This window comes from Xiphias gladius, chromosome 16, assembly GCF_016859285.1.
Source record: "Xiphias gladius isolate SHS-SW01 ecotype Sanya breed wild chromosome 16, ASM1685928v1, whole genome shotgun sequence".
Lineage (NCBI taxonomy): Eukaryota > Metazoa > Chordata > Actinopteri > Istiophoriformes > Xiphiidae > Xiphias > Xiphias gladius.
This window is the reverse complement of record NC_053415.1, coordinates 21,828,028-21,838,585: the sequence shown is the minus strand read 5'-3', so window position 1 is coordinate 21,838,585 and position 10,558 is coordinate 21,828,028. Positions and strand designations below refer to the sequence as shown.

Here is a 10,558-nt window from a genome sequence, read left to right as displayed (position 1 = left end):
CTGGTGTTTGATATTTTTACTTTTAAACATTGAAAGCCAATGAACCATTTCTGTTAAGTTTTCATCGATTAATTTTATGTCACTTGCGTTATCAGCTTAATTCATTTACAGATTGCGAGGGACTATTGAATTTTCAGTTTTATACTAAATTGTCTTCAGGATGAGAATGTATGAATCCTGAGCCCTTTTGTTAAATGCGAAATTGAGGAAACTTTCCCACTAGTGCTTTACTGATACATGTAACGCAGCGACATGGGCTGGAAACTGAGACCCGGCCCGGCCCCTCTGCTACCAAACAAAACGGCCTGAATCCCACTAGTTACTGCCTGTCCAGCTTGTGAAAAGAAAAAAAGGCATTTATCACGAGAGTTCATGGAAATTAAACTTTATTGTACAGAAATCATATAAATTTGCATTTTGTGTTATACATACATTAGAGCCTTCCTGATCTATACATTTCTCCCCATAGGCTTGGTGAAGAGAGGATGCAGCATTTTCCATTAAGTGTATTTAAAGGAGAAAATTTTCATCTTCCTTCCACCTAGTTTTGATCAGCCTATTAGAGAAAAGCTCCAACATCCGTACAAGATTCTTCTTTGCTGAAAACAACATTAACTACACTTTGAGGAGCCTGTTCTTTGAGGTATCAGTCAGAAATGTGTCTTGTATATTGAAGCAAACAAACAAGACATGATTATGTAAACATTGATAATGAGTGAGGAGTGTTTGCTTTTAAAAAGACAAGTGCATTTGCAGAGATATTAAGGTTTGAAGTTGAGGGCGAGCTCCTCCAGCGCGGCCAGAAGCTTCTCCTCCTCCTGTGGTGTGGACCTGGAGGAGGCCAGAGGCAGGTGTGTCGCCACCGCTTTGCGATCTGGAAGGAGTTTTATGGAAATACAGTATATGAGACAACAGGAGGGAACACTGAGCCACAAATGTGTGTTACGCACACTACTGACGTTCAGGGAGTTGATTACAGACGCGGGGTCAACTCAAACTGAAGTGTTACGGTACCGCGGACACACGAACAACAATGGCATCGTCCTCGATTACTGAATCGCAATTGTGTCGCTCTCCTCCCTTTACCAGAAGCCTTCATTTGGTTCAATGATTTGATAACAGCTCTTGCATCATGTTGCATCTGCTTCTGACACACCCAAAGAGAGAAATGAAAGTCTCCAACATGTTCTTTCAAACATAACCGTCTCTGGGGTTTGGGTACAATAGCAATTTATTAAATATGAATCCATCTGCTTACTGAATCTGGATCTTTTGGAACCTAAGCAACAAATTATACATAACTTCTGTATTATACATTAGTGGAAAGTAACTAAGTGCTTTTACTCAACTTCTGTTTGTAAATACAAATACGCAGTAGTTGAGTAATTTCTATTTCATGCCACTTTGTACTTGGGCCATTACAGAACTTGTCACAGCAGACATTTTGACTTGTCAAAGCAGGGAAAGCACAGGTTCATTTACTAACATTAACAATGGCTGTATTACACTTAGAGGAGGGTCCTGGTACTAGGTCACTGAAACAGCCATCGTTAATGTTATTAATTATACCCGGGCTTTTCCTGCCTAGACAAGTCAAAATGTCCGCTGTGAAAACTCTTATGAATTCAGTACTTTTACTGTTATACTTTTAGCTATTAATACTTACAGTCAGATCCATAGTCCCTCATTTTCAAAAGGCTCAAAAGTAATTGGACACCTGACAAGTGATCAGTTTCATGGCCAGGTTTGTCCTGTTCCCTCATTATTTCATGAAAAAATTAAGCAGATAAAAAAAAAAAGGTCTGGAGTTGATTATAAGAATTTAATTTGCATTTGATAGCTGTCCATGTGAACTCTCAACATGCTGTCCAAGGAGCAATGCAATGCAATGCTGTCCAATTTGCAATCGATGCAAATGAAGGAGGCCACCATTAGGGCTGAAAAAAAAATAAAACGAACCTCTCAGACAGATGGCTGAAACTCTATGAGTGGCCAAGTGGACAATTTGCTACATTCTTAGAAAGAAGGAATGCCCTGGCGAGCTCAACAACACCCAAAGGCCTGGAAGACCGCGGAGAACAACTAAAGTGGATGATCGCAGAATTCTTTCCTTGGTGAAGAAAAACCTCTCCGCAACATCTTGTCAGGTCAAGAACACTCTGGAGGAGAGAGGAGTTTCCTTGTCAAGGTCTACATTCATATAAATACAGAGGGTTTACCACAAGGTGCAAACCACTGGTAACACTCAAGAACACAAAGGCCAGATTATACTTTGCCAGAAACCCTCTAAAAAAAAAAGCCTGCCCAGTTCTGGAACAAGATTCTTTGGACAGATCAAACCAAGATGAACCTGTACCAGAATGATGGCGAGAGAAGAGTATGGAGAAGGAAATGAACAACTCATGATCCAAAGCCGGCCACATCATCTGCCAAACATGGTAGCGACAGTGTTATGGAATGAGCATGTGTGGCTGCCAGTGGAACTGGGTCACTGGTTGATGATGTGACTGCTGATAGAAGTAGCAGGACGAATTCCAAAGTGTATAGGGCTCTACTGTCTGCTCAGATTTTCACTTACTGAGGACAAACCTGAGTGCAGAAACACCCACCGACATGCAGCGACTGAAGGCGGCTGCAGTAAAAGACCAGTAAAGGCAAAGCATCTCAAGGGAGGAAACCCAGCATCTGGTCATGTCCACGGGTTCCAGACCTCAGGCAGGCAGTCATTGACTGCAAAGGATTTTCATCCAAGTATTAAAAATAATCCTTACATCTATAATTATGCTGGTTTGTCAAATTACTTTTGAGTCTCTAAAAATGAGGGACTATGTGTAAAAATGGCTGTAATTCCTAAATGGTTAATGTGATAATTTTGTTAAACCCCCTGAATTAAAGCTGAAAGTCTACACTTCATTCACATCTTGATGACTTCATTTCCAATCCATTGTGATGGTGTACATTGTGTCACTGTCCAAATACTTGTGTCCCTACCTGTATACACTTATACTTAAGTCAGATTTTCAGTGCGGGACTTTTACTTGTAATGTGGAGTATTTTTACAGAACTATTACTTACACTTAATATATAAACTACATTAATTCTGCTGGCCACTTGGGGGCAACAGAACAGGCCGTAAACACAACACTGACAAATCTGTCAACTACCAATTGCCAACTTACGCTCCCAGCAGATCCGGAGCAACATTATCTAAAATTTGGTGTTGTGTTTCTACCCGCTTGATGAACTCAAGTCAAATATTCACCTTCCTTTTAGCTCTGGTTTGGTCTCCACCACTTCCTGGGAAGAAATATCAGGCTAATTAGAGCTAGTTTTCTGAAAACTGCTGCCTGCTGCTAGAAACAGGATGGATGAGACTGAACCATACAGTGAATGTGCTGGAAAACCAAAAGTAGGAGCTTAAAGAGACAGAAATGCTCTATAGAACTGCAGAGTTGATGATAATTCTCTTTGTGTTTGCTCCTAAGCCATGAGTTACACTTTGACTGCCACCTCTATTGTTAAGATGGAGACAGGCGGAGCTGTAACAGCAGTTTATCTATCTATCTATCTATCTATCTATCTATCTATCTATCTATGTATATGTATTTAAAAAAAAAGTTCTACAAAGACCGAATGTGATTTGTTTCTGACCCTGGAAGAAGAGTCCGCTCGGCTGCTTTATGGCAGCTGGAGAGCCGGCGAGCCACACCAAGGTGTCGGACCCCATGGCCTCCGTCCTCAGTCTGGACTGCATCTTAGCGTGGAAGGACGGCATGGACGACTGGACAGCTATAGGGAGAAAAACAAGACTGCATATCACAGAGGCAACATTTTCTGTCACATCTGTGTGTTACTCAAGGGGTATAATTCCCAGATTTCAGCGTCAAGTGAACACAAAGATTGGTTTTACAGCTCAGTCTTTATCACAGTCTACAACAGAGTACGCAGCAGTGATTTGGTCTTGCTAATCAGTGCCAGCAGGGGCTGTTGCTCTGGTATTTACAGTGTGTTTTTTGTTATTTATTATTCATTATTATTAATTATTGTCAACTCATCTGTGTTCAGATGAGGCTTAGCTAAATCAGTACTACTACTGTCACCAGAAAAACTGTCAAAAGGAAAACTGTCTATAGTGAAGGCTTAACCGAAACGCTGCTGCTACATTTTTGAATATAATCTTTTTAATACAAATAAAATTCCTTTACCCTCCATTGTATTAAGGTGGAAGCAGAAATCTCAAACATGGATTTATCAAAACCTAGACGAATAAAACCAAAACTATATCCATCTGTCTCCTCAGTCTGCTCTAACTAGCAATAGTCATTTCTTTTGTTTACCTGGTGTGTCTGCCCAGCCGGGGTGCATGGAGGAGAAGTGGATCTCTTTGTGTAGGGAAGCCCATCTCTCTGTCAGAATCACCTGTTGTCTCTTGTCACAAAGAAAACACAAAAGTCACTTCATCAAACATGGACACGTGCCGCCGCCATTTTCCCCATCAGCTCTCTGGTGCACAGCTGTTGTAAATCAGTCTCCTTTACTTTGTTCTGGGCGTAGGCCATGGTGCCGTCAAACTGCCCACTCTCGAACTGGAGGTCGTCCACGTTCAGCTTCTGCGTGAGCATGCCGCCTGACGACACAGTGACCTGCGGGGAGACGGGAGCGGGTATTTATTTATTTTTTTACTTTGAAGAAAGGCGCAGGATTTACATGCACAGCGGAAGTCTGCCTCTTATAATACTGACATCTGACAGTAACTTTCCGAAATGTGTTTGTGAAGCATAATTTTTGACATTTTCTTCAGTTGAAATTCAACCAACCACTCTCGGGTCTTCAACCTTCTTCAGCGCAGGGATCAGTGCTGTGGTGAGGATGTATGTACCTGGAAGTAAAGGCAAGCACAGAGGACAGTTCAGTAACATTTACCTGCGCTATACGCTATAGCTGAGAATCCAAGCTCTTTGAATTTTGATTATGGATTGATTAACGAAAGCTGTCACGTACTAAATACTTGGTCAAATCTTTAATCTTATAACCTCCACAAAAGGAGGTTATGTTTTCACCAATGTCTATTTTATTTGTTGGTTTTCTTTGTTTGTCAGCAGGATTACGCAAAAACTACTGAGCTGATTTGCGCCGAACTTGGTGCCGGGATGGGTCATGGGAAGAACCCATTCGATTTTGGGGCAGATCCAGATCATTTACTATGAATTTGGATTTTTTTTCCTCTGAAGTCTGGTGTATGTTGTTTGACTTTGGCCTTGGCGGAGGTCTGCGCTCTGCTGATTGCATTTTCTGGGTTACTTATTATTTAATCTTATATTGCCTGATTTAAATTTTTATTATCTTCAATTTAAACTGTGCTTTATTTAGGCAGAATCACTTTGTTCCGCTTTTCTTAGGAAAACAATTGTTGGGAATTGGTTTATTTTGTTTAAACAGACAAGCAGTGGTGAAGGAAGTCTCCGGCTCCTTTACTTTGGTAAAGGTAGTCATACCACGCTGTAAAATTACTCTGTTACAAGTAAAAGGCCTCCGTTCAAAATTCTAGTTGAGTAAAAATACATAAAGCACATCTTTCCTTTAATACTTAAGTATCCGAAGAAACTATTCATTTGCAGAATGGCAAAAATAGCAGTAAAAAAATAGTATTTTTTCAGGACTTCAGGAGCTGTTCTCTTAGGTTTTATTGAAGGACAAGCTACAAATGTATTCTTTTAATTGGTGACCTCACATAAATTTCAGCATAACTCCAACATGAGCAGATCTAATCAGCCACATAACCAAAAACTGTGTGGGCTTGAGGGCCATAAATCCTTAATTATGCATCATATTTTATAAGTTGATTGTATGTTTTGTGTGTAAAATCAAAGTAACTATTAACTATATAAATGTAGTGAGGTAAAAAGTACAGTATTTTCCTCTGGTCTAAAAGAATAAGGTACCATAAATTGGAAATACGGGAAGTACAAGAATCTTAAAAATCGTACCTCTGTGGACAAGAAACGTTTTTGTAATTACGTTCACACTCAGCAGAGAAAGTTATGTCTATCATTTGTTATAGGTGTCAAACAGGTGCCAATTGAAATGTGCAAGTAGCACAAAGCATTGAAAACTCAAGTACCAGAAGTCGGCACCAAATGTTTAACCTGTGCCTTAAATTTAAATTACAATTTTGCAAATTTTATTCACGGAAAGTCACGGAAAGACATTTCTGGCTTTCCGAAACTCAGGTATTGCATGGGAACTAGTATTAAGAAAAAAATACTTTTCATTACCGAGCGTATTTGTGGCAAAGTTCTTCTCCACACCCTCCTCGGTTAACTCTCTCTGGTTGACCATGCAGCCCGCATTGTTGATCTGGCGAACACGACACGTGATTAAAACTACAATGAAAACCAGCGTGTGCATCGCAGGTGATCCGGCACTGACCTACAGATACCTACCAGCACGTGCACGGTGTTGTTTTGCGAGAAGTTCTGGGCAAACTCCCACACTTGTCTCGCACTGGACATGTCAACGATGTGGACGTGAACATTCTGGGAAGAAAAAGAAAAAGAAAACATATTAACTGTAAAACTTCTGTCCATACAGACTGAAACTTAACTTTCTCTTGAGAAGGAAATAATACAAGAGAGGGATTTTCCTTATGCAAATATATAGATATAAGGTGTGGTGTGACTCAGTTATTCTACTACATGTCGAAAAGATGAAAAATGGCCATCACAAGTTCCCAGGGCCCAATGTGATTTGCTCAGGTAGCCTCCTTTTTCCAACCCACACTCCCAAAGCCATAAATATCCAATCTACAGTGACGTAAAGCGGAGAAAAAGCAGCAAATCCTCATGTTTAAGAAGCAGGAGACCGAGAATGACTGGCTTTTTTTGCTTGATTAAAAGTTACTGGATTTCTAATTTCTGCAATTTGAGACAGTAATTCCATAATTTTCTGCCCATTCACTAACTGTTCAATAGTTAATACATTATTAAAAGGAAAAAAAAGTTAGTGACTATTTTTCCTCGTCTTTACATAGCAAATAAAACCAATACATAGTGACATTTAAAATAAATAGTAGTTAATTAGATCAGTAAGGAGAGGCACCACAGGGGAATAAAGCAAAAAAAAAAAAAATCCTTCATTCTGTTAAACACCATTTAAAGTATAAACCCTAACTAACCCCTGCAGAAGAAGATAAAAAGACAAATGTCTGGCAAGTACCCGTCAAAATGTAAAAAACAGCCGACATGAATCAGTGTTTCCAGTGGAGTCCAGGCTGCTCTCTGCTGGACAAACCATGTAACGACATCTCCATCTAAATGACCTCCTACACACGTCCAGCACTGCCACCTCTCCCCCTGCACGCCCGCCCACACGTCGTGGGATCCGTCTGTATCCGTTTGTCTCCACCGCCAACAGGAACTACAAAAAAATCTTCATATTTGTGCATGAAGTCGTCTTGTGGCCATCAAATTAAAACTCGGCCATTTGCGGAACTACCTATCAACAGCGTGTTGATGCTCGTTGGCTCTATCTGCAACAATAATCTCTTAGTACATTCAGTTACAGGATGAGTATCACACAATGTGGCTTAAAATGTCAGAAGCCCTGTAGCATGAATATAGTAAAGGTATTTATTATTCTGAAAAAACACGATTTATAGTAACAGTCATAACAGTGTTTGGTTTATCGACATTATTTATATATTTGTTATCATATTTTGTCAAGGATGGAACAATTAAGTCGAGGACTTATTTCCATCGTTGTCCCTAGTTGGGCAGAGTGATGATAAATACCACGAGATGGCAGCTCTCCTTTCATTTCTTTGGTTCTACTTCATCTCTGTAGGCATTAACTTATCCATTATCGCAGGGGCGTCCTCAGTCAGTCTAGTTTAATCGTAAAGCCCGCGACCGCACATGGTCTCAGAGGGCTTTCCGACGAGCGCGCCATACGACGCCCTCCGCCCTTTGACCCCTCGATCTGAATAAGATAAAAGGGACACACAGACACGCGCCATATTTCTCACCTGATTTTTACTCCGTGCCACGATGTCATCTTTGGCTGCTTCTGCGCGGCCCTTGTTTCGACACACCATGTGAACGATTCCCCCTGCGCGCTCAGAGCAAAAAACAAAACACACATCAGTGGACAAGCCCGCAGTAACTTCCATCACCTTGAAGATTTAACCCCTACATGTAATTAGTGTCGGAAAAAGGGCCGACGTAACCATCAGCTCTAAATCGATGAAGCGAACTTAACTTTTAAACTGCAGTTAGTGCAGTTCGAAGAGGTTGGGAGACTAGAGCACACAAAAAGTATGAATCAAATAGAGAAATACAGAAATAAAATATCGAAACAATAAAGTAGGTAGGAGCCAAAAATCATATAATAATAGCAATAAAACTTTCTGGTCAGAAGCCAGACTAAAAAAATGCAGGTCTTTAAGATTTTGTAGAAGATACCATTTGGAGGCGGTCAAGTTCAGATTGTGACTAGATCTCGTAAAAGGTGCAGATGCAATCCATGCAGCCTGACCATAGAAGCTGTGGCAGCAGCTAGTGAACCGCCCCTCGCAAGAAAAGTGAGCCAAAAAGCAAAGAATGAATGGTGTCCATCCACGGACTTGCTTTTCCTAACCGATTTGGATACTGAGATCCAATCACAATACGAGCCCAATCAAGATATTAAGGTCGCTCATGGCAAAGGCTTGGGGATCAAATGCCGTTACCCCGATACAGATTACATTTTAATATCAGGTACAAATGGGGCTCTGAAGTATAAAAGCTAGAGGGTTGACTCAAATTATATCATCCTGCAGGCCTGATGCCCCCCCCCCCAGGGTTCATACATGAAAAGCATGTCGGAGAAGAGTGTTGGTGCCGCGTTGTGTAGCGCCGTATGGATCAGGAGAAGGACTGACAAGTTAGGCAGACATAGGCAATCAGTGTTAAGACATTAAAACGTGTGATCATGGTACTGCCTCCCGTGGTCAGAAGGGGAGGGGGGGCAAAAACCGCCTTGCGTTAAAACGCTCACCTCTGTTGGCGATCTCCTGCGCTGTGGCTTTTCCTATCCCGCTGTTGGCCCCCGTTATCACGAAGGACCTCCCGGTCAGGTTCACGTCCAGGTCCGCTGGAGCGAAATGCTTGGCCGCGGCTTCATAGCCGCTCCTGTCAGGAAGCAGAGCGCAGTGGGGTGAGTGCACCACACCTACAGTCCAGTGTCAGCCAGCACACCGCATCCAGGCCCTGCCCTGCTCTGCCCTGCGCCAGTTTGAGGCAGTTTTAGGTTGTTTCGGTCATTTTTCAGGCAAAAACTTCAAACATTTTGCTGGTTCCAGCTTCTCAAATGTGAGGATTTGATATTTACGGCTGAATAAAACGAGCAAACTGAGTAATCATCACTGTGGACCGGGATGTAATATAACGGGTATTTTTCACGATTTTCTAATTCGTCGGTAATCGGTTAATCGAGAAAACGATCGGGTGATGCAACACCAGTGTAGAACTGGTTTATTTTAAAATGGCTTAAAAAGGAGATATGGATACGGACAGTACTGGAACTAATCAGTCAATTAATCGATTATTCCTCACAGAAACAAAACGTAACGACATGTTACTCTTTTCTCCCTGTTACATCTACGTAAATTGAATATCTTTGGATTTGGATTGTTGGCCGGATACAAGTACAAAAATATCCCTTTAAGCTCTGGAGAAGTGTTACGGAGACCTCAGCTGCCACTGTAAGACAATTTAAATCGGGGTTTCTGCAGATAAGTCGAGGCACAGAATCCAATTTTTAAAACAGCCGCTTCATGATCGAACCAGACAGAGTGTTAAAGTATGAAGGAAAACCGACACAATGATTCAATATTATTTCAGATTTTGTTCAGTACTTCCCGGATGTGTATAACAATACCCCCAAAGGTTGTCATTAATTAAGTTAATGCCACCTGGATTTAGATAAGTTTCATTAAATGATAAGACGGATTTACTAATGAAAAATGACCCACTTATTTAAGTTCATGGCAAGAAAAAAAATATTGTAACCTTTGTAAAAGAAACTGAAGACTTTTTAATAGCTTCTGGAGGCAGGAGGATTAGGTCAATGTTGCGCAAACCACAGGCACTGCGAGGCATTTGACCGCCTCACCTGGCGAGATCTCGGCGGAAATACACGCTCCACTTACTTTGTGTACTCCTGGAGTCCTTTCACGAACCAAACGGCATTCCTGTAAAACGACATGTTCAACGCAGGTGTGCCTCCTCACCTAGAAAAGCCGTTCCGTTAAAAATAAAAAATAAAATAAAAACACAACCAAAAACCCTGCGGAGCAAAAGCAGTCCGGCGATCTCGTTTCATAACAATGACTGAAGGTAGTTATGTAGTAAGACGGGCGGGGAGTCACGTGTGTGACCGCCGGAAATAAATCATAAACAACTCTGTAGCGCCCCTGGTGGGAACGTACGTTCATCACTGTCAACGCGAACGCTTGGCGAGACGGCGGGCGACCGTTTGAGCGTCATGCGTGAATATAATAAAGGGATTTCAGGGAAGGACG

General features: G+C 41.5%; 1 protein-coding gene across 3 annotated transcripts; it reads right to left on the bottom strand.

Moving 5' to 3' along the window:
• Positions 1-368: 368 nt before the first annotated feature.
• dhrs12 (dehydrogenase/reductase (SDR family) member 12) lies at positions 369-10,412 on the bottom strand. 3 transcript variants are annotated; one of them, XM_040149348.1, is made up of 10 exons: positions 10,187-10,412; positions 9,034-9,167; positions 8,024-8,106; positions 6,444-6,536; positions 6,276-6,357; positions 4,818-4,879; positions 4,539-4,643; positions 4,338-4,428; positions 3,652-3,789; positions 369-874 (listed from the first exon to the last, which is right to left on the bottom strand). In XM_040149348.1, the coding sequence occupies exons 1-10, from the start codon at positions 10,240-10,242 to the stop codon at positions 762-764; spliced, it is 957 nt and encodes a 318-aa protein (XP_040005282.1). In that variant the 5' UTR covers positions 10,243-10,412; the 3' UTR covers positions 369-761. The 3 variants fall into 3 exon arrangements, with proteins under 3 accessions (XP_040005282.1, XP_040005284.1, XP_040005283.1); XM_040149349.1 differs by lacking the exon at positions 369-874 and having other exon boundaries at positions 3,655-3,789; positions 4,338-4,426; XM_040149350.1 differs by lacking the exons at positions 8,024-8,106; positions 9,034-9,167; positions 10,187-10,412 and adding an exon at positions 7,216-7,329.
• Between the last annotated feature and the right edge of the window lie 146 nt (positions 10,413-10,558).

Coding starts and splice junctions, on each gene's coding strand:
- dhrs12 (XM_040149348.1), bottom strand. CDS start 10,242: ATGTCGTTTTACAGGAATGCCGTTTGGTTCGTGAAAGGACTCCAGGAG. Junction 9,168..10,186: donor GGACTCCAGGAGTACACAAA/GTAAGTGGAGCG, acceptor GCTTCCTGACAG/GAGCGGCTATGAAGCCGCGG. Junction 6,358..6,443: donor ACAACACCGTGCACGTGCTG/GTAGGTATCTGT, acceptor CGTGTTCGCCAG/ATCAACAATGCGGGCTGCAT.